This window comes from Staurois parvus, unplaced genomic scaffold (assembly GCF_062004578.1).
Source record: "Staurois parvus isolate SC_StPar_1 unplaced genomic scaffold, SC_StPar_1.0 ptg000684l, whole genome shotgun sequence".
In the NCBI taxonomy this organism is placed as follows: domain Eukaryota; kingdom Metazoa; phylum Chordata; class Amphibia; order Anura; family Ranidae; genus Staurois; species Staurois parvus.
Genome location: NW_028318480.1, coordinates 2,647,451 through 2,673,049, shown reverse-complemented (window position 1 = coordinate 2,673,049; position 25,599 = coordinate 2,647,451). Strand labels below are relative to the sequence as shown.

The following is a 25,599-nucleotide window of genomic DNA, read 5'->3' as shown; positions in this document are numbered from 1 at the left end:
GAACCTAATGTATTAACAGTGCTAAATTCCAGGAACATACCTGTATTAGTCTTGGAATTGATCCTGGGTCCTGTATCCCTATGCAGCCTATTGGATTCAAGTTGACACTAATCCTTCTCCCAGCATTAAGCCATGTCCCATGTGATTTAACTGCTAAATGCCACAGCCTTTTCTACCCGCTGAAGTTCCGTCAATTGATTGACAGAGGGCATTAACTAGCATCATCAGGGAGTGGGGCTTAATATTGACTTGAGCAGAAGTCAAAGCTCTGGGTACTGCCTGGACAGCACAGAGACTAAGTGGTTAGCACTTCTGCTTGGCAGCACTAGAGTCATCAATTTGAAACCCAACTATGGCACAACCTACCTGGAGTTAAGTACCTGTAATAAATAAATAAAATAACACCAGAATTCAAAGGCTCCACAGGTAATAAACTTTAAGAAAATGCTGGCTACACATGGCTCAAATGTCCTGCAATTCCTGCTGAACTGGATGAAATTCAAGCCATGGATGGCCCTGGCAGCAAGCTTTGATCTGAAAAATTAAGGACCTAGCAGAACATTCTGGGCCAAACAGTGATTTCAACCAATCAGATGCTTAGCTATCTCAGGTAGTCAAGCTAAACAGTGACTACAGCCAATCAGATGCTTAGGCATCTCAAATATTCTGTCATCCATTGATGTCAGAATACAATAGCTGGCAAGAAAGATTTGCCATCCACCCATGTCTAACAGTTTAGAACTATTCTTAGAAATCTTTTGTGTCAGCACAGGTTCGCTGTAAGAGTCATCTCAATGAAATGCAACTTCTACTACTCATTGCTAATACTAATACCGTTCAGATTTGTGATCAGCCATGTTCATGTTGTCTGTAGAAACGTAGAATTCAGATATTCTTATCTTCTCGTCCTTTTTGGCATAGATAGAATAGTAAACGTAGAACTTTCCATTGTGACGGAAGTCGGGGTGCATGGCAATTCCCAGGAAACCCCTCTCATCTCCTGCCCATGGAGAGGTAAGTACAGCCTTGGAGATATTAAGAAATGGCTTGTCCACTCGTGAACCATTGGGTAGATAGACCCACACATATCCCAACTGCTCAGCTATGAAGAAGCGGTGGGTTCCATCGTTAGCATGGACCATAGCTACCGGATTACACAGTCCATTGGCAATCTCTTGTAAACACAGCTGGAGACATCCCTCATCATCTGCCTTCACTTCGCCAAGACCCTTATTGAGTTCTGCGTTTGTAAGGACATTAGGATAGCAATAGTTTACATCATCCAGTGTGAGATAACGGCAAAACTTAGCCACATCACTTTCTATTGCTGAAAGGTCTCTGTCTGTTATCAGGCTGAGAGTGGACCGACACTGAAACCAGAACTCTGTACAGTAGTTACCACACAGGCCTGGGAGTTCACGAAGGGGTGTGTTGGCATCTTCTGCATCGTATAAATGAGCTGCATATGGTGAGCACTCCTAATAAAACAAAAATGAAGTTATTAGCAAGATAAAAAAAAAACACAATCTGCTGCAGTCGTAGTGAGTTTTTTGGGATGTTTAATGGGGAAGCACAATCTGAGTTCCTGCAATTTTGTAAGAAACTACAAGTACCACCCACTGTGACAAGGACTTATTTCCCAAATGCTCACTATAAACTGTATGGAGTTTATTTATTAAAGTATAACTAAAGGCAAAACTTTTTTATTTTTGTTTTGGATAGAGGACTGGATGGGGATTAGAATACCTGTCAGTTTTTATTGTGGTCTGTGTTCCAGTTAGGGGGATTCACGTTCTATTTGTCTTTTTTACTGCTGTACTCATAGTTTCACAGTGAGATAAATGTATATATAACTAGAAAGTGTTATAGGTTACTTAACTAAAGTAAACTTTTTATAAGGTCAAACTCAGCATGTAATGAAAATCACATTAGCAGAGTGTGTGTTTTACTAGGGAAACATGCTGATTTGTATTGCTCTGCTATGCAGAGCAATACAAACAGCCTGTCAGTGCTGACAGGGGAGAGAGCTGTGTTGTTTACACATAGACCTCTCCCCTGTCACTGTTCCTTGGTGATCACCGGGGAATCTCCAGCCGGGACCTGGTGATTGACAGCTGTAGCCGCCAATGGCGGTGTGGGCAGGGTGGCGTGCCGCGCATGTGCGTGTCCCCTACCTGGAAATGCAAGTTCACGTATATATACACACGTGATTTTGCGCAGCCCTGCCACCCTGTAGCAGTAGTTCTGCTATAGGGCGGCGGGGAACTGTTTAAACTCACTTGGTGCCTTTCCTGCAATAAATTAGCCTCAGAACCTGTGTAATTAATATGTGTTTGGATTTAAAGGCATGAGGTGGCAACCCTAGGTATAGGACCCAAGAATTTTAGGTCATATATCACTTACATCTAAGTTTAGGTGGACATTCCCTTTAAGAGGTCATTATCCCAACATCTTAGCAATTCAAAATCACTCCATAATATAGACCAAAGAAGTAGAAAGAACCGCCATAGAGTATTATAAAATATTGCCTGTTTATTAAAATTGCACTTACAATGTCTTAAAACCAGTATTGTATAACATAGAAAAACCTCCACTGTGCCGCCCCTCAATCCCGGACTTCCACTTTTGCTTTGTGCATATGACGTAAGCCAGCTGTGCCCTATATATTACATCATGACCCACGTGATTAAGTCACTTTTTATTCTACTGACTGTGTGATATACAAAAGACTCAAACACACATTGCTGAGGTTTAAACAGTGATAAGCATTTATATTTGTAAAACAATATTATTATTTTTTTCATACTATAATTTAAGTTTAACTACCTGCCGGCCGCTCACATAAATTATAGTGCGAGTAGGCGGCAGCTGCAGGCACGATCACATACCTGTACGTCGGGACCTTTTCTGGGTTTGTGGGCACGCATGCACACGCCCCCTGCTGACCCATGCTGTCATTGGCTACAACACAAATTTGTCAGCAAGTTGCGGCCAATGATTTTGGCCGTGAACCTGCTGATTGGTTGTAACACACAACGATCCTGTGTCTTGATTGTAAACCTAGACAGAGGATGTTTTTGGTTCTTCTCTTGAATCCTTTTCGGTTCAGGAAGAGAAGAGAGCAACACCACAGTAAGGTAAAGAAGTACATTTACACTTACACACACTAGTTAGGCACATGTAACCTTTTGATTGCCCTCCATTAACCCTTTGATCACCCCTGTTACCCAGCCAGTGCCATTGGTACAGTGTCAATGTACAGTATTATCACTGATCACTGTATTGGTGTCATTAGTGACATCAGATAGCATCAGAGTCAGTTAGCCTCCCTCCCTGCCAGGGTCAGTTAGTGCTAGGTTGCCCACCACACTATTGCAATTACAATATAAGTTGCTGATCATCGTCATTACTAATATGGATCAGTATCTTTATCACAAACAGAACTATACTAGTATCCCCATCAGTATAGTATCCGCAAAAACACAGCGTTAGCAGGATCACCCTCAGTTACTGCCAGCACTTGTGTTTAAACTCCCCCCCATCCCAACAAGTGCAGTGTCATTATAGGTTTTATGATCACTGCCACCTCTGATACATTGTACACAAAACTGCAGCTTTAGCAGGATTAGCAGCACCAGCAGTTTTATTTCTAGCACGCAAGCATTCCAGGAGCTCTTTTTCCCGGAGTCGAAACTAGGTACTTGTAAATTTAGGGCACATAATGTCCCAAAATAAAAGCAGCAGCACCCTGACAGCTAGCTCAGATGATGGAGAAGAGGTCCCTGCTAAGATCAGGCATACTCAACCCCAGGTTACTGGAGTGCTAGAAACGCATGGTTTATGCTCATATGCAGTAGAGGGCCAGTACTAGTGCTGCACTACATTTTGTTGATCTGGCAAGCACCAGCAGCCTAGTACATTTAAAAGACACCAGCACTGCAGTATCTCATGGTGAAGTGGCAAGTTCCAGAAGTGCAATACAAGCTGGTAAGGTAGCTAGCACTAGTAGTGGAACGCAAACGCAGCCACCAAGAATTCGAACACAGGCCCATAGAGTCCTTCCAGAGGTATTTGCAAACCCTAATTGACTACCCCCAGATTCAGCAGCACCCGTTATCCCCCCGTTCACAGGGTTCAGGTGGAAACAGCGAACCTAACAAATTTGCCCCCTTGATTTTTTTTCTGTTTTTCACTGAACACCTCTACAACTTGATTGTGGACCAAGCAATCTTTATGCCCAACAGTACATGGTTGCCAACCCAAATTCAATACTTGCCAGGCCATTCAAGTGGAAACCTATCACAGTTTCTGAATTTAAACCTTTTTGGTGCTTAACTCTTACATGGGCATTACAAAAAAGAATGAATAGCAGTCATATTAGTCCACAGACCTAATTCATCATTTGCACATGTTCTCTGCTGCAATGGCTGGAAAAGATAAGAGAATATAATGTGTTTATGCATTTCAGTGACAATATACTCTGTTGTCCTCGGGGGTGAACCTGACTTTTATCGGCTCCACAAAACACGGTGTTTGCCTTGGGTGGCATTTTTCAGGGAGGCGGCGCCATTTCCCAAAATAAGAAATGCTGATTCTTCTGGGCACCCTAGCTCAGCAGAGCGTAGTTAGGGGAGCGCCGCCCTCCAAACGAAGGAACGCCGGTTCTCCTGGGCACTGGAGCTGGGCGGCAGAGCAGAATAGGGAAGCCATCAGAGCGGCCGTGAGACTCCGGGAAGGGAGACACTGTGATTATGAGTCTCTCTGGGGGAAGGAGGATACAGGAGCCGTGGTGCGTGGGGGGCACAGGTGGGGGGGGGCTGGTGGGGGAGGTCACAGATTGTTTGTGTTGCCTAGGGCAGCACAAATTCTAAATACACTCCTGGGTAAACTTATATAAGCACTTTGAAAGGGCAATAGGCTATACATACCGTTTTAGAGTTTATAACAGAAAAGACAGTCAATTGGAGCCCCCAGATGCCCAGACTACATGGGGAGCAGTGGCAAGATAGTGTTGGACTTGATGTCACCCTTGTTCCTAAATGGGTACAATTTGTATGTGGACAATTTTTATGCAAGCATGCAGCTTTTAGACATTTGTTCATGAAAGAAATTGGCTGCTTTGGCACCATGTGACCTAATCACACTTAGAAAGGAGAAGAAAGCCTGCTTGCGCAATGAAGATCTACTCAAAGTGAAGTAGAAGGACAAACAGGATGTATTCATACTGTCTTCCATTCATGCAAACATGACTCTCCAAATTAAAGAATGTGTAAACTCAACATTTCATTTTCCTGATCTGTGCCTGCTGTACCATGTACTTGTATAAAAATGTATTCTGTTCTCTTTGTATTGCTTCTTTTGTGTGGAATCCTTGGTGTTCCTAGCAGACTCTTTGCTTTCCAATTAAAAAATGACCTCACTAAGCAGAACATGACTATAATCTTTATGTAGCACCCAGGGGCGGATTGACAACTCATGGGGCCCCTGGGCAATAGGGGATCATGGGGCCCCTGTGTCCTTGCCCAAACTCAAAAAAGCCTATGAAAAAGGTACCAAGGGCATCTTATGGGGCCCCCTACTGACCCCGGGCCCTCAGGCAGTGCCCGAGTTTCCAAATGGTCAGTCCACCCCTGGTAGCACCTTCCTAGGATGCTAGGTGGTAAGTAAATTTAGTTTAGCTAATCTGCAGGCAGAGCAAGCAGCAGAGGTTAATTGGTTAAGAGGCTGTGCAGAGCTTCACAGGTTTCTGGCCTGTTACTTCCGTCTGTCTTCTGGAGTTTCCCAGAACATAGTGGGAGGAAGGGCATTGAGAGCAGCCTGAATATTTATGAGACTTCCATCAATCCTTGGAGAGGCGTGGCCAGAAAGTGGGAGAGCGACCCATAAATACTCAGAAGCATGGCAGTCTGGGAGCAAAGTCCAGGTTCCAGTCATCTTGGGGGGACTTCAGTTCTGGAGGCTCTGATCCTGGGGCAGAGACGAGATAGGAAGAAATAGAGAGAGGAACAGCAGAGGTCAAGACAACTGCCATTCTGAAGTCTGGGAGCTTTCAGTGAGACTGAGTGAGTAGCAAACCAGCCATAACCCCTAGGGAGGGAGAGGGCAGTGCTGGGATTGAGTGTAGCTCAGTGCAGTGCAAGACAGCCAGGAGCACACTATTTCTCCAACCTTGGGGCTTGAGCAGCCAGATGCCATGTAATACAGCCAGGTGTTGTTTCTTTAATACAACTTTTTTGGAACTGTTATTCCTTTTTGTTTCTGTACTGCTACTCCCACAGCTGTGCAATACAGCTGGCATCCCTAAATAGAGCAGCCAGAGACTTAGTAGGTCCTCAACTGTTTTGAACATAGTCCTGATGTTTCTTCAGTATGGGGTATCCCATGCTCCCTCATTCCCCATCCATGCTCATCGTTCCTAAATAAACACCAAAACCCCTAGACTGTTTATGGAAGCATGTGAAAATACAGTTTGCCTGGCTGTGGGGGCTGTTAGAGAGCAAATAGACCCAAACACCAGTGGCTCCTTTGTGGGTAGTGCTTCACTTATATGGAAGCCATAGACTTCAATGGTCAAATGATGAAGCTGTATTTAGTTTCCCGCAGATTTAGACACTGGTATAATAAAATAGCTATATATAATGCTTTTGTAATGTACAAAGCAACTGGAAGAACTGGATCCTTACTGAAATTTCAGGAAGAGATCATCACAGCACTTTTGTATCCAAAACATGCTGTGACCCAAAGCCCGAATCCAGATGCGGTTAGCCAGCTGCATGAGAGGCATTTTCCAGATGTCCTTCCAGGTACCCCAACCCAAAGGACACCCTAAAAAACATGTCTCTGTAGTAAATGTGGAATGAAACGTGACACCCTTTTTTTTGTCACACCTGTCCTAGCCAACCTGGCCTCTGTATCAAGGACTGCTACTGTCACTACCACATAATAGTGGAGTATTAGTCTAGTGTACAGCACAGCACAGTCTAGGGCAGGGGTCCTCAAACTATGGCCCACGGGCTACATGCGGCCCACCGAGGAAATTTATCCGGCCCACCGGCAGGGGCGTATTTGCCACGAGGAAGGGACACTAAGTACAAGGGCGGGCAGGGGGCTGCTGTATCTTACCTGGCTCCGTGTCCCAGTCCCACGACGATCCAGTCCAGGAAGCGCTGCTCCTTCACTCTGGCCACTCCCTTACTCGATGTTCGCACTGCCGCTCGGCTCCGCCTCCTCACCAGTGACTGGGCGCCAGAACTGTAGCTCAGGAAAGGCACACAGGCGGCCAATCACCTGCGAGGAGGCGGAGCCGAGTGGCCCCACGAACATAGAGTGAGGGAGAGGCCGGAGTGAAGGACAGCTGACAGGTAAGTGTGCCGTGCAGATGGTGCTGCTGCAACCAGGTATGCTGGCTGCAGCAGCACAGGGGGGGAACAGGGGTCAGCAAGTTAAGTGTCATTGGTGTCAGTGGGAGGAATAGTGCCCCATCATTGGTGTCACTGATACTAATGATGGGGCATTATTCCTCCCACTGACACCAATGATGGGGCACTATTCCTCCCCCCACCGACACCAACGATGGGGCACTATTCCTCCCCCCACAGACACCAACGATGGGGCACTATTCCTCCCCCCACCGACACCAACAATGGGGCACTATTCCTCCCCCCCCACTGACACCAACGATGGGGCATTATTCCACCCCCCACTGACACCAACGATGGAACATTATTTCTTCCCCCACTGACACCAATGATGGGGTACTATTCCTCCCACTGACACCAATGTTGGGACACTATCCCCCCCCACTGACACCAATGATGGGGCACTATTCCCCCCCACTGACACCAATGACGTACTGTTCCTCCCACTGACACCAAAGATGGGGCACTATTCTTCCCACTGATACCAATGATGGGACACTATTCCTCCCACTGACACCAATGATGGGACACTATTCCTCCCACTGACACCAATGATGGGACACTATTCCTCCCACTGACACCAATGTTGGGATACTATCCCCTTCCCCCACTGACACCAATGACGGGGCACTATTCCCCCCCCACACTGACACCAACGATGGGGCACTATTCCTCCCCCCACTTGCACCAACAATGGGACACTATTCCTCCCCCCACTGACACTAATGATGGGGCACTATTCCTCCCACTGACACCAATGATGGGGCACTATTCCTCCCACTGACACCAATGATGGTGCACATTTCTTCCTACTGACACCAATGATGGGGCACTTTTTTTCCCACTGACACCAATGATGGGGCACTATTCCTCCCACTGACACTAATGATGGGGCACGATTCTTCCCACTGACACCAATGATGGGGCACTATTCCTCCTTCTGACACCAATGATGGGGCACTATTTCGCTCCATAAGACACACTTGGGGGGAAATGTCTGTGCATTTTTTGGAGCGGCCGGCCCAGTATTCCCGCCGCCGTTGTATGTCCGCAGTCACTGGTCATCTCCTGTACTGTGTCCGCAGTCTCTGGTCATCTCCTGTACTGTGTCCGCATTTGTTCATAGTTTTTTTTTAAACTATAGCCCAGCCCTCCAACAGTCTGAGGGACAGTGAACTGGTCTAGGGTATGTCACAGCACACAATTCTGCAAAAGAAGGGTCTCTAAAGTTGTTAGTCAGGAAACTGTCTATCACATTTTGAAAAACCCTAAAATCATAGGCTGGAAAGGTTATGGTTTTGAACAGTTATGTTACAAAAAAAAAATTAAAAAGTAAAAAAAAATTTTTTTTTTAATTGCGTTAATGTTATATTGTTACTGTGTGTTACGGTTAACTGTTGCTTGCTTTGCAGGAATGCCAATCAGTTGCAGCATTGATCTGTGTATTCTGACAGAAGCAGGGTGCTGCTTTCAGAATATATACAGTATATCAGTGCCTGCAGTCTGCAGAACAAGATTTCCCCTTCACAGTTAAAAAAAAAAAAAAAAAAAATACATGTATGCCCAAGCATGAGGAATGTGGGATAGTCACTGGATGGGAGCTCCTATGCTTCAGAATATATTTTTTTCACTTTTTTTCTGGCAGAGATTCTTCACCCACATTGCTCGATGTGAGTGGAGGAATCTCTTAGGTTCTTTTTTCATTTGGCCAGAACATTACATGGGTGCTCAACATTAGAGGTGTGGTAAAAACTACTAATACAGGCCATACACAATGCTTTCAGAGGCCCTAAGATGCTAGGACATTTCATCTCCAATCCCCCCCCCCCCAAATGACTTTTTGGAAAATACATACCCCTAAGATTTTGCGGAGAGGCACCTTGGGTCTGTGGAAGATTTTATTTTTTGCCACATGTTTTTTCTTTTAAACAAAGCTTTCACTTTAATAAGATATTTCTCTCACTTTCCATGCATTTACATGAAATTATAACCCAAAATACATTCTGCTACTTCTCCCGAGTATGAGGATACCATATATGTGAGACTTTTTGGCAGCCTAGCCATGTGCAGGGGCCCTAAATCCAATGACCCCTTCAGACTTTTAATAGGGATTTCTTAATTTTGCTTCCTGGCTACCTATCACAGGTTTGGATGCCCTGAAATGCCAGGATAACGCAATCACCCCCAAATTACCCTTTTTTGGAAAGAAGACACTCCAAGGTATTTGCTAAGAGGCATGGCAAGTATTTTGCAGGTCTCATTTGTTGCCACAAATTTTAGGAAAATGAACAAAGAAAGCAAAAAATTAATTTTTTCTTTTCTTTTTTTTTTTATCAAAACCTTGTGCCAAAAGAGATGTACAAAATACTCACTATACCTCTTATCAAAAATCTTTGGGTGTCTTCCATTAAGGTGTACTTTCCATTAAGGGGAAATTTGGGAGTGTTTGTACTTTCTTGGCATGTCAGGGGCTCCAAAATTGTGATAGGTAGTCAGGAAGTAAAATGAGGAAATTACACCCTTTGAGCCTGAAGGTGGTCATCAGTTTTGGGCCCCTGTACGCAGTTATGCTCCAAAAATGCCTCACACATGTGGTATCCTCATATTCAGGAAAAGTAGCGGGGTGTAATTGCACATATACCCATGACATGTGTGAGAAATAGCTTATTAAGATGAAAACCTTGTGTAAAAAAAAAATAATAATTTGTTGTAATTTTCCAACACTTGTGGCAAAAAATAAAATCTTCCAAGGACTTAACCTTGGGGTGTCTACTTTCCAAAAAGGGGTCATTTGGGGGATGTTTGTACTGCCCTGGCATTTTAGCACCTCAAGAAATGTGATGGGCAGTCAGAAAGTAAAAGCTGCATAAATTCTAGTACTGTATATATGCCATAGTTTGTAGACTATAACTTTCATACAAGCCAATTAATATACACTAATTAGGATTTTTTTTTACCAAAGACATGTAGCAGAATAATACATTTTGGCTTAACTTTTTGAAGAAATTTGATTTTACTTGATATGTTTTATAACAGAAAAAAATATTTAAAATTTTTTTTTCTGTATTATTTCGTTCAAATGGCAAAAAAATAAAAAAGGTGGTGATCAAATACCACCAAAAGAAGGCTGTATTTGTCTGAAAACAATTATATCAATTAACCTCCCTGGCGGTATGATTATTTCAGATTTTTGGTGCTGAAAGCGGTACCATTTTTTTGCATGGAAATATGTATTTTTTTTATTGTAGGCTGTAATTTTTAGGAAAAACTCACTGAAATCTGTCCGAACAAGAGTCTAGTAAACATCCCGGGTAGGATAAAATTTGAAACACAAAATCATAAATTATAATTTAATAAATAATCATAAAAATAATATAAAAATAATAAAAAATTTAATTCAATAATATAATCAAACCAAAAACACTGAAATGTGAAATAGAGCGCCAAGTTCGCACATTGCTGAGCTCAGTCGCAAAATCATTTTCAGTTTCTGATGACGAATTTCCCCCACGAATCATTATCACTCAATTCTGTAAGTGGTTCTGATTTACTATCGCTGTTCTCTAGCTGATCTAAACCGCTTTTGACCTAAAGGGACACTTTTTGGACGCCATGGACATTTCTCAGTTTCCAGGCAGAAAGAACAGACAAAATGCAGGCAGGGCGCAGGACAAAGCACTAGGGACAATATGTATGTGAAATAGGTTGAAACAGCAATGTTTTACTGTGTAAAATGAAAAAAAAAAAAATGACATTTTTTAAAATTTTTAAATTTCCCGCCGCCGCCGGCGGCGGCGGCGCCCGTACGTCCCGACGTCACAGGGACAGGACACAGAAGCCGGATGCCGGCATCGGCCGGAGGAGATGGCCGGGGACGCTGCAGGGGACACATCGTGGGAGCGCTGGGTAAGGTAAGTGAAGAACACATGCCGGAGCAGCGCCGCATGGTATTCCCGAGTGTAGCTCGGGGTTACCGCTTTTGGTACTGAAATGTTACCCCGAGCTACACTCGGGAATACCGCCAAGGAGGTTAAGTAGCACAGTGCTGGATAGCAAAAACATGCCCTGGTCATACAGGGAGTAAAACCTTCCCAAGGTCAAGTGGTTAAGAAGTGCAGCTAAGCGTGTTTGTACATATTTTTCAGGCTTGAGTATTCTTGTTTTGGCTAATGGAAAGCTAGCTGATAAGAGAAAAAGAGGCAAGAAAGTGCACAAAAAGCTATGTTATGTGCATTTTTAGGCTCTCCCATTGAAATCAATAGGGACCAGCAACGCCCAAAGAAGCTCATGTACTTTTTCGTGCAACATGCTTCAAGAGACACAACACTCGGATGTGAAGAGACACCATAGGTTGCAGTAGGAATCCTCATGTCAAGTCTTCAAGCGAAACTTCACTCTCTCAATCAACATGGGCTATTTCTGCTAGCATTAGTAAATGAATAGGAAAGTATATCATATTTACTTGTTTTAACCTTTTTGTTTTTGTATTTCTTCATTTACTTCCTGGTTTCTGTAACAATATGTTATATGCTGTGTATGGCCTCTAGGGGTCTCACTACTTAGATACTGGTACAACTGTGTTATTGCCTCTCTTTGGTTGTAGTTCTAAAAGCAGACACATGTTTAATGGTGGCTATGAGCACCTAATAAAATGTCTGCTTCTAACTACAGTGTGTGAGCATCTGAGCAGGATCGACTAACAGAACATGGTGGCAGTTGGGCACTGGACCTCTGAATAGCAAGTCTTCTGTCTACAAATACAAATTGTGTGACACTAGAACTGTACAGAGAATCAGCAACTGCAAGTACAGAGTCCCTATCAGACTGCACTATGGAGAGTGGCCTGAAACCCCCTCAGAGACTGGATGTCACTTCTTCCAATCTCTCACAGACATGGAGACACTGGAAGGAAGAGTTTACTCTGTATGTGGACCTGACAGTGGCACCCAGAGATGAGCAGAGGGAAGTAAAGCTGTTTTATTACTTGATTGGGGAAAAAGGCAGAGAACTAGCCGAGACCCTGCTCACAGACAGCATGGCACTGACAGACATACTGCAAGCATTTGATAAGCACTGCGACCCCAAAAAGAATGAGACAGTGGAGAGATACAAGTTCTTCTCAAGGAATCAGGAGATTGGGGACAGTGTGGACAGATATGTGACAGAGCTGAGCAGACTGGCTGCAACCTGTGGATTTGGGGACATCAGGGACTCCCTTATCCGAGACAGGATAGTGTGTGGCATCAGAGACTCTCACCTCAGAGAAAGATTACTGAGGGAGGAAGAGCTGGCTTTGGAGAAATGTATACAAATCTGCAGGGCTGCTGAGCTGACTAAAGACAGGCTGAAGATGATGGAGGGCACCAGTGATGCCTCAGTACATGCAGTATCTGTGAAAGGCAGAGCAAGGTCCAGGCTCCCTGTGAGTTCAGTCCAGTGTAAATACTGTGGCAAAAGACATGAAAGAGACAAAGAGAAATGTCCAGCGTATGGGGAGTCCTGCAGGACTTGTGGCAAGATGAACCACTTTTCAGCTGTGTGCAGATTCAAAACCAGCAAACAGTACAGACAAGTCCACACAGTGACCCAGGACACAGACGAGGACAGCACAGAGGGCATCACATGGCTGCAGCTGCAGTCTGCAACAGAGAACGTCAATGTAGTCAAACAGCCAGTAGCCAATGATGCAAAGCAGCTCTTTGCCATATTTATGGTGGATGAACAGCCCATTAGATTTCAGCTGGATTGTGGAGCAAGCTGCAATGTCATTCCATTTACTCTGCTTAACAAACAGGTTCCCATTGAGCCCACTGATAAGGTACTGGTCATGTACAACAAAAGTGTCCTGAAACCCATGGGAACATGCAAGCTAAAATTAAGAAATCCACGTAACAGAAAGAGCTACAGAGTGGAGTTTACTGTGTTGCAGGAGGACGATCACATTCCTTTGCTGGGAGTTAAAGCAGTTCAGGCTATGGACTTAATAAAGGTGCAGTCCCATAACATCATGGCTCTGGAAGTTTCTGAGAATACTCAAAATCCTCAACAAAAGGCAGAATACATTTTGGATTTTCACCACATAAAAACAGAGTATGTTGATTTATTTGAAGGTGATGGGTGCCTGGAAGGTAAATACAAACTAGAAATTGATCATACAATACAGCCTACCAGACTGCCTACAAGAAGAGTACCTGTAGCCTTAATGCAACCGCTTAAAGAGGAACTGCAGGATTTGCACAGCAGAGGTATGATAGCACCAGTACAGGAAAGCACAGACTGGATAAGCAGTTTGGTGGTAGTGAAAAAACCATCAGGCAAGTTAAGAATATGCATTGATCCTAAGCCACTGAACAAGGCCCTTACAAGAAATCACTATCCAATGCCAACAATAGAAGATATTCTACCAGATCTATCAAAGGCTAAAATATTTTCGGTATGTGATGTGAAAAATGGGTTCTGGCACGTGGAACTGGATAAAGAATCAAGTTTATTAACAGCATTTTCTTCCCCATTTGGACACTATAAGTGGCTGAGAATGCCAATGGGATTAAGCCCGGCTCCAGAAGTGTTCCAACAAAAATTGATGCAAGCTTTGGAAGGACTGTCTGGAGTAAAAATAATAGCAGACGATATACTAATAGTTGGGGAAGGTGATGATCTAGAATCCGCAACAAAGGATCACGATAAAAAGATGATACAATTCTTAGACAGATGTAGAAAAAAACAAATCAAACTGAACCTGGCAAAATTCAAACTAGAAATGACAGAAGTACCATATATTGGACATCTTCTTACCTCAAATGGTGTTAAAGTTGATCCAGAGAAGGTGAGGGCAATACAGGACATGCCGACACCTACAGATATACGTGGAGTACAACGAATCCTGGGCATGGTGAATTATCTTTCCAAATTTTGCAAGCATTTATCAGACATGTGTGAGCCACTGAGACAGCTAACTCACAAAGACGTACTCTGGGAATGGACAGAAAGCCATGAAACTGCTTTTCATTCAGTGAAAAATGCTATTGCAGACGCAGCAACGCTAAAATATTTTGATCCAGATCAAGCAGTGGTAGTACAATGTGATGCCTCAGAAACCGGCCTTGGAGCCACACTAATGCAGGATAAACAGCCAATCACATATGCAAGCAGAGCGTTAACTCTAACAGAGCAAGGATATGCTCAAATCGAGAAGGAACTACTAGCGGTAGTATTTGGGTTAGAGAAATTTCACCAGTACACCTACGGTCGACAAGTGGTGGTGCATTCAGATCACAAGCCTTTAGAAAGTATTACAAAGAAGCCACTACTGAATGTCCCAAAAAGACTGCAGCGTATGCTGTTGAGGCTTCAGAAATATGATTTTAACATTTGTTACTGTCCAGGGAAGGATTTACTGATTGCAGATGCCCTAAGCAGAGCTTACTTACCCATCACAAATGAAGAAGAAAAAGACATTGAAAGCATCAATATGTGTGAATATCTGTCTGTCTCAAAAGACAGACTGAAACAAATACAGACCTACACAGCAGAAGATAAAACTCTACAGATCCTAAAGACTGTCATCTTGAAGGGATGGCCAAAACACAAGCAGCATGCTCCAATGGAGGTTTCTCCATTTTTTCATATAAGAGATGAACTCTCTGTGCAGCATGGAATCATCTTTAAAGGAGAAAGGGCTGTCATACCAAAATCCCTTAGAAGAGACATTATAGAAAGATTCCACTCGACTCACTTAGGTGTAGAAGGATGTCTACGTCATGCACGAGAATATGTTTATTGGCCTGGAATGAATGACCACATAAAAAACTTTATAGCACAGTGTGAAATATGTGCATCGTGCAATGATAAGCAACCGAAAGAGACATTGCAACCACATACAATTCCAAACAGACCATGGTCAAAAGTAGGAACAGATCTGTTCACGTGGAACGACAAGGAATATCTGGTAACTGTGGACTATTTTTCCAACTTCTGGGAGATAGACTACTTACAGGACACAAGGGCCAAAACAGTAATTAAAAAACTCAAGGCCCATTTTGCCAGATATGGCATTCCGGATATTGTGTTCTCTGACAACGCCGCTCAATTTACATCGGAAGAATTCAAAAAATTCAGGGAGAGGTGGGAATTTGAGCACCAGACATCATCTTCTGGATATCCACAGAGTAATGGTAAAGCGGAGTCAGCAGTAAAAACAGCCAAAAGACTCATGCAAAAGGCAAAACAGGCAGGTACAGAGATATACCTGTCTATACTGGACCACAGAAACACACCCACACAAGGCCTAGACACCAGTCCAGCACAGCGGCTTATGAGTAGACATACAAGGACTCTCTTACCAACTGCAGGTCAACTACTAAAGCCAAAGCTTGTGGGCAATGTTAAAGCCAAACTAAAGAAGAATCAAGATAGGCAAGCTTTCTATTATAATAAATCTGCAAAAGATCTGCCTGTTCTCCAGAGCAATGAAAATGTACGGATTCAGCCAATAGGCAAATATGACAAACACTGGAAAAAAGCGAAGGTTGTACAGAAATTGGGACCACGGTCCTATGAAATTATAACAGAGGAAGGAAGAAGATGGAGGAGAAATCGGAGACATCTGAGAAACACACAAGGAGATGATACAGGGCCCTGGGAACAGTATATGGACACTCAAAGCGATGAGACTATGAATACCAGCAACAAAGAAACAGGGACTGCTGAGGAGCATAGGGAGGTCTCTAGGCAGAGAGAGACAGTCCCAGAAAATAGACTGCCAGAATGAGAAGAACACCAAGATTTCTGTGAAGAAACCTCATATGTTACACGAGCTGGCAGAACAATCAGAAAGCCGGCTCACCTCAAGGATTATATCTAACTTATAGCTATGTTCTACTTCACCATTTTGTGTTTGTTATATTTCATTGTTCTTTTATTTAAAAGAGAAAGGATGTAGCAATATGTTACAGTTGTGTCCAAAATTATTCAACCCCCACTGAAATTGAGTGTTTTGGCCAGTTTGACATTGCTTTTGATCATTCAGTCATCTTGCTTACATTTACATTAAAGAGGCACTTGTAGGTCAGACAAATATAACATAACAGTTATAATGAAATAACCACAAATGTCTTTTCTGTGCTCACAGCATTATCAGTTTTATTCAACCCCCAAGTGACATTCAATCTTAGTACTTAGTACAGCATCCTTTTACAGTTATAACAGCTTTTAAACGTGAAGCATAGCTTGACACAAGTGTCTTGCAGCGATCTACGGGTATCTTCGCCCATTCTTCATGGGCAAAGGCCTCCAGTTCAGTCACATTCTTAGGCTTGCGCACTGCAACTGCTTTCTTTAAGTCCCACCAGAGGTTCTCAATCGGATTTAAGTCTGGTGACTGCGATGGCCACTCCAAAATGTTCCAGCCTTTCCTCTGCAACCATGCTCTAGTGGACTTGGAGGTATGCTTGGGATCATTGTCCTGTTGAAAGGTCCAACGTCTCCCAAGCCTCAGGTGTGTGACGGACTGCATCACGTTTCCATCCAATATCTCCTGGTACTGAAGAGAATTCATGGTACCTTGCACACGCTGAAGCTTCCCTGTACCTGCAGAAGCAAAACAGCCCCAAAGCATGATTGACCCTCCACCATGCTTCACAGTAGGCAAGGTGTTCTTTTCATCATAGGCCTTGTTCTTCCTCCTCCAAACATAGCGTTGATCCATGGGCCCAAACAGTTCTAATTTTGTTTCATCAGTCCACAGAACACTATCCCACAACTTTTGTGGTTTGTCCACATGGCTTTTGGCATACTGCAGTCGACTCTTCTTATTCTTTGGAGACAGCAAGGGGGTACGCCTGGGAGTTCTGGCACGGAGGCCTTCATTACGCAGTGTGCGTCTTATTGTCTGGGCTGAAACTTCTGTACCCACATCTGACAAATCTTTTCTCAGTTCCTCAGCAGTCACACGGGGACTTCTCTCCACTCTACGCTTCAGGTAGCGCACAGCAGTCGAAGTCAGCATCTTCTTTCTGCCACGACCAGGTAGCGTTTCAACAGTGCCCTTTGCCTTGAATTTGCGAATGATGCTTCCTAAGGTGTCTCTTGGTATGTTTAACATCTTTGCAATCTTCTTATAGCCATTGCCCTTCCTGTGAAGAGAAATCACCTCTTCTCTTGTCTTCCTGGACCATTCTCTTGCCTTCACCATGTTTGTAACCACACCAGTAAATGTCTAGAAGGAGCTGAGTATCACAGTCATTTTAAAGCTGCCTAATTGGTGCTTATTATGCTTGATTGCTGCTCGGTGACATCCACAGGTGTTTTCAATACCTGATGGAAAGCACCTGTATGAACCTCTGTTCTTCAGAGTGGTAGTCTTTAAGGGGTTGAATAATTGTGGCAATGAAGAAACCACATAAGAACCATTTACTACTGTATTACATAAACAATTGATGTCATTTTAGTTGCATTTGGGTAGTTACAACGTCCTTGTAGGATTTGATTCTGAATACAATTCCAAATGTACACTATAGTCCCTAAACCCCTTTACAGCATTGGGGGTTGAATAATTTTGGACACAACTGTATATGCTGTGTATGGCCTCTAGGGGTCTCACTACTTAGATATTGGTACAACTGTGTTATTGCCTCTCTTTGGTTGTAGTTCTAAAAGCAGACACATGTTTAATGGCAGCTATGAGCACCTAATATAATGTCTGCTACTAACTACAGTGTGTGAGCATCTGAGCAGGATCGACTAACAGAACAGTTTCCATGCCTAGGCAAATTATGTCATACATCCCAGGATTCTTCAGAAGGGGAAGGAGGGTTCTCAGCTCAGCCAATGCCTGGACTAAAGACAGATGGATTCCAGGAAGTAACTGCTACATGCATCATCTGCTCTTACTCAAGATGGCCACTGCCAGAAATGCCAGATGTTTTTCAAAATTATTTCTCAGCAAAATAAGGCATAAAGAGACATGGACGAAGGAGTTTGTTTTGAATATTAAAAATTCATTATATAGCATTTTTGGTTTGTGGTGCTCAGATGTAGTGCAGTTCCACTTTAAAGAATTTCTAGAAAAGTTCACATCAGGTGTGAACTGAGCCGTAGTCCTTTCTGTTACAGCAAAGAAATGTTGCAAGACACTGCTGGGATTATCAAAAGCAGATTCAACTGTGATGCTTAACACTGCTCTGACAGAATGTCATCTACAGCTTCATTGTTTGCAGTTGCTGGAGGTACAGGCAAACATGGAGGAGATGATGGAGACCATGTGTTCTGTTCATATGCCAGTGACAGGCAAACAAACACTTGTCACTGGTGGCTTTACCCGTAGGGGTCTCACTCTCTCCCTTTTCTTCGCCCCTATCTATGGTCTCCAGGCCCCGCGTGTATATATTTGGCTTCCAGACATAGCTCTCTTCTCATCCTCTCACAAGGGGTTTCCGTAAAGACCACAATGGGGCCTTGTGCTGCTTCCTCTCATACATGCAGAAAGTTCCCTGTCCGGATGCCAGCTGTAATATTAACCTTACAATCCACTCAGCCGTCTCTGAAGCGCAGGAGACACATGTGGAAAACTGGGGCATCTCATTAATTATCAAGCAGCCTATGACGGAGGTCAGCAACAAGTTACCACATTATACGTAGCATCCATTTTAAACAGCTGAAATACTGCCCAAACCAAAGAGAGACAGGAAGGAGATGAGGAGCCTAGGGAGTGCAGTGGGAAAAGGACACAGGACGGGACAGAGGTGACACAAGAGGGATGGAAGCCAGAGGCTGGCAGAGGGAAAAGGGACAGGAGAGAGACGCATAGCTCATTGAAAAAGAAAATCGACAGGCTTCCATTATGCCAAGCCAGTCAGTGACTGAAGAGCCACCACTCCCAACACCTCTTGCTGAGGAACTACATGTCCAATCATACATTTGACCAAAGTTTCCGAGGTATTATGAATGCCATTAGGGCATCTGGCAGAAGCTGACCGGAAAGGCAATATGGGACTTATAGTTCACCAACAGCAGAAAAAAAGGTCACCCCTCCAGAAATGAGAATTACAAGCTCATGCACATGAACATAAATAGAAGTGTATGGCCGTACAACATAAAATACCACAACACCCAGGAGCCCCAGCTGCAGCATTTTTATGCCCATATTACAAAATACGCTGTGCTCTTGTAAAATGGTAGTGCTTGCAATTACGTGCACATTGAAGTATTTTCCTGAATGTTCTGCTCTTGCATTCGGGAAAATATGAACATACACGTGCATGCATAAGCATGTGCACTGACGTTCACATGAAATAGCGGAGCACAATGTATTTTGTAATATGGGTAGAAATATGCCATAGCTGCGGCTCCTGGGCAATGTAAATACAGGCATATTTTATGCTGCATTGCCATATATCTGTGTTTATGCTCATGTACATAAGCCCTAAAAGAAACCTTTGTCATTGCTAACCTCTCCTGAAAATGCTAGCTTCTTGGTTGTCACGATGACTCTTAAGCATAGGTGCTTTATAAGTCACTGACATGAAACAGGTCTATACAGATCAGGAGTTGTGAATTCATTAGCTGCATGCTTACTTTGGATTAGTAACTGAGAAACCATTGACACCAGAGACAGTTAGATAACTAGCATTTTGGGTCATGTTGATCTTCTGGCTTCACTACTACAGCTTTACTAGCTGCATAACTATTCTGGATCAGTAGCTCAGTAAATACTGGAGACAGATGCAGCCAGATATGTTGCATTTTCAGAGGGAAATCATAAATAGCTGCCCCCAGATTTTCTTTCACCACAGATTCCCTCTAAGGCCTGTTACACATGGGACTAAAAAAATGCTGAGTTTTTTTACTGAACTGAAGTGAGATGCATTGTTGTATATGGAACATTGCCCACAGCTGAGTAATGATCAGTAATACAACGTTCAGTACAGACCAGTAAAACAAAAATAGAAAATCTTTTGGTTGAGTGCAGTACTTACTTTACTTTACTTGTGTGTTTACTTGTTTTCGCAAGTATAAATGGAGTATATTACAATACTGGCAATGAAGAATTTTTACTCGACTATACTCAACATTACTCAGGTCTTTATACACAGTTTTTGGCCCCTTGCACATGGGCGTCACAAGTTCCTGAGTACACATCAGTAAATTATGACGCCCGTGTGCAAGGGGCCTAAAGCATATCTAAGGCAATAGATAATATGGATATGTGTCTGTGTATCATTAGGGAGATTTCTCTTCACTTCTGTCCTGTAGAATCAACAGGAGGTGATAGAATATATTTCCAATGTGAGGGGAAAATCTTTGACAGCTGTCACAGGAACAAATGCTGGAATTAAAATATTTCCCTATATTTCCATTTTGATTTATTCTCACTTTAACTCTCAGTGACGTTGGTGATCAGGATAGTTAGAGACAGGGATTCTCCCTCAGGGGACACAAACAGCAATAAAAAACTGACAGAGATTCTAACCCCTCTTCACGCTATCCAAATCTAAAAAGTGATCTCTTTAGGTATACTTCAAATATAATACACAGAACCCCTAATTCTGAACACACATGCCTTGAAACCACTGAAGACAACTTAAATTCAATTTCTACAATGATACTTAAAATTGAAGTTTGGAAAGGCGGAGAGGTGGGGCACTGATATCACAATCTCCACCTTGTCAAATCAGAGAATGCTAGGAAGCATTAAGCGACAGGGCAGCAGCATGGGCATGGGACACAGAAACTATTATTATTATACAGTATTTATATAGCGCCAACAGTAGTAACTTTGCTTACTACAGTTATTTCCAGTTTCCATTGAAAAAAAAAAAATTGAGTAATGTTGCTCTTTCAAGCAGAAGCCTATTATATTGTATAAAACAGCATACATTTGTTAGAATACAGTATATGCATTAGCTACTGTCTGCAACCAAGCCACTTTGTAAGTGTAAATTATCGCAGTATAACAGCAGGACATATTCAGATCCACATCAAGTTACATAAATCCAATGGGTAAAGATCCATTTACCAAATTTCCATGATGCACCTGCCTTTCAAACCATACATGTACCAGTAAAGGGGCAGTGTATGTATAACTGTAAAGCAACTATTCACGTTCAGTGATTTCCCACCTGTTCATACTGTGCAGCATGCAGAGCCTCGATTCTTGTAGAAACAAAATATACTTATTTAGGCTAAACTCTTGGCAAATATAAAAGATTACCATTTAAACCATTAAAAAACAACTAAAATCTGCCTTTATTTTATCTTTCTGTAATCCCCTGCACAGCAAGATTTGGAGTATCAGCACTTTCAGGTTCTATTACATTGCACAGTACTATCAATCTGAGGGTTTGTGTACACAGGGTAATGTCAGAACTTCTTTTCTTTCTATAGATTTTAATGGGAATGCAAGCACAGCTTGATGGAGCTTAGAAGGTCAGAAGCCCATTTGAAGAAACTCAAATTAATCTCAAATGCAAGCTGAATATACCTACTGTATAATCATACAGTATTTCCCCCATCATTTCCTCATGTACACAAGTCCTAAGGTCCCTTCACACCAGAGTGATTTGAAATGCTGAAGAAGTGTTTCAACCCTTGACACTTGGATTTCTACTGATTTGAGGGTGCCCTTTCACACCTGAGCATAGTGTCACTTGAAGCTCATTGCACATTTTGTACTGAAAAACAAGTGATAATGCACTTTTAATTGCCTAGTAACTAACTTTCTATTGGCTAAATAATAACAAGATAAGGCTCAACCCTGAAACGGGTAAAACAATTTCCAGTATGCATGAGAAACAAAAAGGCCCAAGAAGACCAAAGATCCTCAGCTCATGTGTGAATAGGGCCTAACACTGGGAGTTTTCTTGCAGAAGAGAGTAATGATAACTTTATCAGTGTAGTGATGTTCCTATATTCACTAGTCAAAGGTTGGAAAGGATCATTGACCAAACTGTACTGCCTAACAGCTCTGCAGAAATGTGTGGTCAGTGACTTGACTGTGGAGCCTGTCTATGGCGCTTGTTTTAAGGTAGAAGTTGAACAGAGTTACAAACCATTCGAAAGGTAAGACAGCTCACATATGCACAGTATATCAACAATGTATTCAACTATCTACAAGTTAAACTTTAGGTATGATGAAATGTGACACTAACACAGGTTAAGTAGTACTTGTATACAGAACGGAAATCAAGAGAAAAACTCACAGGGAACTCAGCCTACTACAAGAAAGATGCAGCGAACCACAAGTGTCAGGTTTCCCCTCATACAATCCTACATCACTCATAAGTGTCTGCTATTACAGGATGATGTAAGGACAGCACGATGACTAAGGGGCTAACACTCTTGCATTGCCAGGCATCTCAGGGTTGAGTCACAAAAGATGCTGAACAAAGTTGAGGATGTGCTTTGATTTCCTTCTATAATCCAAGAACCTGCTTGTAGGCTAACTGGAAGCATTGTAAACTGGCCTCTGGATGGTTGTGGAAGTGTCACTGACTGTAATCTCCTTTGAAGGCAAAATTGATTTGGCTGGATTAATGTTCTCTGGAATAAGTTTTGGCACTCAATAAAAAGAGCAAAATACTCAAACACAGGTTTAGGTTAGTCAAAGTATGAAACTTTGTCCAGCTATTTGGAATACCAATCCAAAGAAGCAGCTTAAAGCATCCTGAGACATAGATCCTTGTCGCAATATTTCGGGTGAGGTTTATTACCCTTGGATTTTTAGAGCCTGCCAAAAGACCTTCATGAAGATTTTTTGGGATAGTATACAAATAAAAGACTTTTTATGTATGCTTGACTATCTCTCATGCAATGGCATTTATATATTTGTGTAGTAATTTTGCTTTTATTTTTGTTTTTGTTCCTGTGTTCCCCTTAATTAATTTCTACATATTAAAATCTGGACTATTTCCTTCAGAACACTGCCAGATCATGCGACTTTGGTATTACTAGTCAATATCACACCCTGTACATCTGTACCTCTGTAGAAAATGTAGTATGCTGTAGGAGTGTAGATGTAGAGTATGTCTTGTACCATTTGTGAAAGAACTTCTTGCTGTGTCCTGTAAAGTAGTAATGGAACTCCATATGTCATTTAACATCAGCCTTTTTCAACCAGGGTTCCATGGAACCATATGGCTCCCCCTGAGGTTGGTAGGGGTACTTTGAGCAATGGAGAATTTATGTTCTATATAAACTGACCACCAATGCAGGAGGTCAAACTTCCACTGGCCAGGAAGTATGGGGCTTCATCTACACTAAACATACATGTTATTGCAAGCCACAATTTTCACTCTGTTTTTTTTTTTTTTTTATTAAAATTTATTACTGAGAATAATTATGTCATATACAGCAGGTAATTGCTACAAATGTTCTGTTGAAATGTTGAAATATTCTAGGTATGCCATATTTTTTATTTTCTTTAAAACTTTGTACAATTTTCTGAGAGTAAGCGTAAGTACCGTAAGCTGTAGGTGTAGTAATTTTTAGTTGGGGTTCCCGGAGATCTTAAAATTATTTCAAGGGTTCCTCAGCAGTAGAAGTGTTGAGAAAGGCTGTTTTATATAATACTGCAGGTAGTTGCATAGGTGGTAGATGCAAACCTTTATACCTTGCTGAATATGGAAAGTAACAGAGATTTTGCAGTATAAGCTCTATGAAATGAAAGGACAGGTTCAATACCTGGCACAGGATGTTCCGTATGTACTCTCCACAGGCGGTGATCCCAGTGTTGTCCAAGAATTCTGTGATGTATCGGAACTTGTCAGCAATGGCTCTGTCCTGGACTGAGTCGCAGCATCCAAACGATGAATAAGCTGTGCAAAAAGTCAGGGGTTTTGAGGGTTGAAAGGGCGGTTTATAATCCAAGCACTGTGGGTGTCCTATCACAACATAGGTGTGAAAGACAACGAGAACCCACAGGCTAAGCATCGGATGGATTGTCATGGAGGCAAAGTAAAGGATTCTGGGAAGAATGCAGAACTTTTCTATGCTGAGTCTATATGCCTGTCCTTTTTTTCTTGTTATCTCTGTTGCATTGTTCTTTGTTACTTCAGCATGTTACTCATTTTCTTCTCCATTCCCTATTGTCTAAATTTGGCATTCCCTGTTATTGTTTGAGACTCCTGCTTCCCCTTCTTCGATTGGATCTTATTTTACGAGTCAGTGCTTTTTGTACTCAGACTCTAATCAGTGACTCACCTCTCCTCATATCCTGTCATCTCCATTCATTCTCTCCTCCTCTTCTCTGAAAGTCTAAATCTCTCCCAATATTTCTTCCTCCAGTGATAGTGACTTTTCCAGCTTTCTCACATTTGCCTGTCAGCTGTTTAGCAATATCTTTGATATCTTTTTTAAGTTTTGTAATCGTCAATGACTGTATGTGCTTGTCTTCTTCCAGACACAGAGCTGCTGAATCTGATCCACATACAGCGTAGTCTCCCCCCTCCTTCTTTTCCTCCTCTCTAATCCAGCCCAAATTGTCGCTCATCACCCTCCAAACTTACATCCTATCCCTGTCCGGGCACCTCAAAGAATCATGCTGTTTTGCATGTAGCCACAATACTTGTTCTTCCTTAACAAATTACTGGAATGACATCTCTTATTTTACAAATTTTGAATTTGTAAAATACACTACAAGAGCATCTATTAACTTGGAAAAGGAAGCTCGTATAAATGAGCCCTAAAACTGTCCATTACTACCATTTGAACTATGGTATTAACAGATAAAACATATCAGGGAATTAAATAAAGCAATTACAACACTTTTCTGGTAGTATGACCCCCTTAAAACGATATGCATCTAATTTACAAAAAAAAAACAAACAAAAAAAAAAGGTAAAAAATAATTACTGCAAGTTCATAGAAAACTGGTGGTCATTAAGACCAACTCTAAGTTGGCATACTGAGAAACGCCAGTGCTCAAACTGAGATTTTTTGTGCCTGGACGTAGTCATGAATTTCACAGCTTCCCGCACAGGGACCATGCTTACTAGGACTCCGCCAGCTGCTAGCTTTCTAGCAGCCAATGACTTAACCATTGCCACATTCAGATGATGGCCAGGAGATTTCTTAGCCCAGAGCAGAATGTAAATAAAGGGGTGGGAAATGCATGCTGACGTCATTATCCAAATATACCCAATGCCCATATTTTGATAATGATAGAAATCTCCCGACTAGCAGCTGA

At 42.5% G+C, this 25,599-nt stretch overlaps 1 protein-coding gene across 1 annotated transcript in view; it reads right to left on the bottom strand.

Moving 5' to 3' along the window:
• The window catches only part of LOC149447502 (HHIP-like protein 1), a 51,789-nt gene extending 26,969 nt beyond the window's left edge, over positions 1 to 24,820 (bottom strand). The window contains exons 1-2 of the mRNA XM_089652524.1: positions 24,096 to 24,820; positions 835 to 1,478 (exon numbers count right to left, since the gene is read on the bottom strand). Of these exons, the coding sequence (XP_089508650.1) occupies positions 835 to 1,478; positions 24,096 to 24,359 (908 nt within the window). The 5' untranslated portion in view covers positions 24,360 to 24,820. The remainder of the gene's footprint in view (positions 1 to 834; positions 1,479 to 24,095) is intronic.
• Positions 24,821 to 25,599: the final 779 nt, after the last annotated feature.